At 37.0% G+C, this 3,939-nt stretch overlaps 1 protein-coding gene across 1 annotated transcript; it reads right to left on the bottom strand.

Annotated features, from left to right (window-relative positions):
* Nucleotides 1–2,724: 2,724 nt before the first annotated feature.
* On the bottom strand, nucleotides 2,725–3,534 carry kiaa0040 (KIAA0040 ortholog; the record flags this gene model as incomplete). Its single annotated transcript, XM_014031522.1, is given in 1 exon segment — nucleotides 2,725–3,534. A coding segment is annotated over 1 exon segment (304 nt), but the record flags the coding sequence as incomplete, so codon positions are not given.
* Between the last annotated feature and the right edge of the window lie 405 nt (nucleotides 3,535–3,939).

Here is a 3,939-nt window from a genome sequence, read left to right as displayed (position 1 = left end):
ACTTGTTTTTTTCTTACAAATTCTGAGATAAAACTTGGTAAGGTAGTGGTTGAGAGACGTTCTCAACACATCCACTGAGCCAAGGGTGTCCAATCCTGGTCCTTCAGGGCCGCCATCCTGCATGTTGTACTTGTTTCAGTTATTAAAGAGGACATGCGATTTTAAATCCTCCCTTTTCACATTTAAATCATTCAGTTGGGGTCTAAGTGGATCTGCAATGCTTTGGTTTAAATTCCTCCTTGCAGTGACTTTACAAGTCCCTCTTTCACCCCTTTTCTGAGGAGTTTCTCAGATCAACTCATATTGAGTCTGTTTCCTAAAATTCAAGCCGTACACTCTTACTTTTACACAATTTGTGACATATTTGCTTAAAAATATGGCAATATTGTTGTAAACTCTGTTTTCAACTGTTGTGCAAATTCTTTTTAAAACCACTGAACATCTTTTGGTGAAAAAAAATGGATGTACAATGATTTTAATTTGAACATCTGGCATGGAAGGTGGCGGGTAATATGCATTTATTCAAGGAATATAAAAATGTAATTTTATTAAACTAAATTGGATTAAATTTTAATGTAGAGAATGTTTTTCCCATGATAATAAAGCAGAGGAGCTTTCCCTGGTTTCTAAGTGGGGCTGCATCTGTCTGAGCCGTAATGAAATGAGTGGGACCTGTTTTCCCTGCAGCATTCGAGCAACTAGATCAACTTAGCATCGGGAAAAGCTAATGCATAAAGATGACGTYGCTGCAGAGACGCTTCTACTCAACTGAGCTTTCAGAAGTCATACACTTAAGAAAAGAAGGAGAAAAAATAAAAATCACTAGCAGCTAAATCATTTCAAAGAAAGCCTTTTCTAAAACAGTTGAGTATATGAGTAGATAACTGCTCATGGTTTAAGTTTGTTACCACTTAATTTYTAAGGGCATAAATAATTGAAGAGCCTCAGCGTTTAAATGAACGACTGAACTCATTTCTCAGCCAAGTTTAATTATTTTGCAAACATTATTCATGCAAGTCTTTTAAAACTTATTTCAAAACATTATGATAAGACAAGAAACTGAGTCAAACTGACAGATCACATGATTAATTACATGCTGGCTTTATTGGTTGTTTAAAGCTAGAAGAGCCAATCACCTACAAGGACTTGTCACCCTGTTTATTCATTAAGACATGTAATTGTATTGGCTTTTGTAATTAATTGTGGTCTGTTTGTTCAGACCTTTCACAGCTTGTGATTAATGACATTAAATTAGCTGAAGTGAAAACTGCAGATTTGGCCACTGAGGGATCATATGGAAGATTTAGAAGCACGGTAAAAGTAATCACAACCACGTTTGAATAATAAGTCTTGATGAAAAAAGACAAATAYTAGAACACCCAGGAGAATGTTAGAATAAATTCCTGCTTAAAATCCTGACAAAATTATCCTATGCTCAACTGCCTTGCTTTAATGCAAACTAAAGTACACCTGACCTTAAAAAAAAGTTCAATTTAAGCTCACATTTTGTKTTGCTGYTGGGTAGATTTTTTTTTATTATAAATGGGTGAGAGAGCTAGTCTCAGTTTTTTAACTTAGAAAATACAGATCGGCAACTTGAAGAGTTGATTACTTTGGAAGATTTGATAACAAATAGCTTTAAAATTAGGGCATTGGTGATGTAAATAAATAACAAAAAAAATGTAGTTTAGATAATTATCACCTGCCACTGAAAGATAATGTGWGATTGTTAATCAGCGTAAACTGACCTTAACTCTGTTTGCCTGTTAGGGTTTTTTTGCCACTTCTGTAGAAAGCAATATCAGTTTCTTAACTTCTTCATCATCAGTGACTTTTTTAAAGAAGAAAAAGTTAGAGAAAAAAATAGTGAAATATAAAAGAAAAAGTGAAAGAGAGATTAGAAGATATGTGTAATGTATATAGAGAAACCGCAACACAACACACCCGACATCTTGGCTTTACATCTACAGAAACAGAGATAACGATAACACAGTTTTTGATTGACAAACACTGTTTGCCTGTTAGTAAAATATCTCATGAACCCATAAAGACAATATAATGAAACTTTCACTCACTGAATACTCATCTAAACTAATTAACTTCTGCAGTCAGTCCAATTTAAGATGAGCAGCACAGCTTGTGCACCTCAACCAACACAGAAATTTTGATAATTTCTCATASGTTGAGCTAAAACTGCATCATCATCAAAAACTTCCTCTGTCATGAAAGACAGTGGGGATATGGATTCCTCTTATTAATTTTWAAATCTTTTTTGTGTGTGCATTTTAACTTTTTGCATAAAAGTATTGTACAGAAACAGATGATGTCAATTTGATACAATTGTTTGTGTTGGTTCATATCAGCTTTAAAAAGCAGCTTTAAAGTAGGCCTATAAATCATGTGCCTAGTTCAAAGCTGCAGAAGCCAAACGTAAATTGATTGAAACTTTTCTTTTTAAAATCTGATGCACCAGCTTGAGGAGGAAAACATTTAACATTTTGAAAAATTAAATCCCAGAAAACAAAATATTAAGCACCACACGCAGTAGGTGGTGTCTAAMGAAGTGCTGTAATTTATTTATTTATTTTTTGCTTCTGCAACATGAATTGTGCCTTTAAGGCCGATCTGACCTAAATGGTGCAAGCGTCTGMACAAAAACAAAAGTAGGTGAGCTCCCTCTCCTGCCAACAATGCTGAGTCCTTTTTTAAACAAACGAGGGAAAACAAAATCTAAATGAAGACTTTATTTTCTGCAGGCAGTCCGTTCAGTCTCAGTGCTTTTACTGTTTTTTTAGGTGCACTGCACGCTGAATGTGAAGAGGTGCTAATACAGCTATTTGAACACTTTTTGGCAGAACTTAGATTTGTTCCCACTTCCAAATACAGATGCATTGAATTTCACATAGAAGCTCTAAGAACAAAGTGCTCTCAGTAACTCTGCAGTTCTCTGCCTCTCTCTCACACACACACCACAAGAAACACACTCGCAGTAATATGTATGCTTCAGTTTGTACATATTTTTCCTTTATGTACCACAGAAAAGCTCATAAAATGTGCAACCATTGTCATCAAACTGCCACACACTTCATAGAAATACAAAGTGACAGGTATGAGATCTCAATTATGTCTTTGTTTATTGCAATAAAATCCTTTTTTTTATTATGAACAATGTCTTCAAGCTGGAACAAACTGGCCCAGAATCAGCAGTTTTTCAAACCCAGGATGGACTCTCACACCATGGCCAGTGCAACCCGGTCCGGAGTCATGGGGCCCGTCTTCACAGAGATCCACAAGTCTTCGTCGTTTGAGTTCTTCTTTTTTTTGGTTTCTGACCTCGAGGTGTCTCCACAGCAGCGGCAGCAGCAGCAGCTGTTGGCATGGCGACAGCAGCAGCAGTGGCAGCACACGACCACAGCGGTGAGGACGACCAGCAGGGGCAGCGTCAGCAGGACAGCCAGGCAGATTGTGTTATACGCCCCCTGGTTGTGTTTGTCCACCACAAAACTCCAAAGCTGCGTGAAAAAATCCTGGATGCTGTCGAACTTTCCCTCCATCACTTAAGGCTGTAGAGATGTGGTGCCTTTTCTTGAGGCTATTGAAAAGTTTAAATGGCTATTTTAGAGAGATGGGAAATACAAGAGAGTTAGTTTGAGTCCTTTGAAAGTTTTAAAAGTTGATTGATGATGGTTTCTGTTTAAATGGAGACCATATTAGTACATCATCTGACAGGTCAGAGAGATACAGACGTGTGCCGCTCAAAGATCCCAGATGAGATGGTTCCCCTGAAGCACAGCTTTTATCTGATAGATGGGTTCAGACTTGTGTGGGTTCTGTTAAACAGAAACACTAAAAGTTGCTTTTATGGTTGCTTCCTGTTTGGAAATGTTCATTTTATTGTCTGAAAGACCAAATGCTGATTTGTTTGGGGAAGTTCTTCTT

This window comes from Austrofundulus limnaeus, unplaced genomic scaffold (genome assembly GCF_001266775.1).
Source record: "Austrofundulus limnaeus strain Quisiro unplaced genomic scaffold, Austrofundulus_limnaeus-1.0 Scaffold6, whole genome shotgun sequence".
Taxonomy (NCBI): domain Eukaryota; kingdom Metazoa; phylum Chordata; class Actinopteri; order Cyprinodontiformes; family Rivulidae; genus Austrofundulus; species Austrofundulus limnaeus.
Note: the sequence above shows the minus strand (reverse complement) of the source record. Positions and strands in the feature narration are given on the sequence as shown.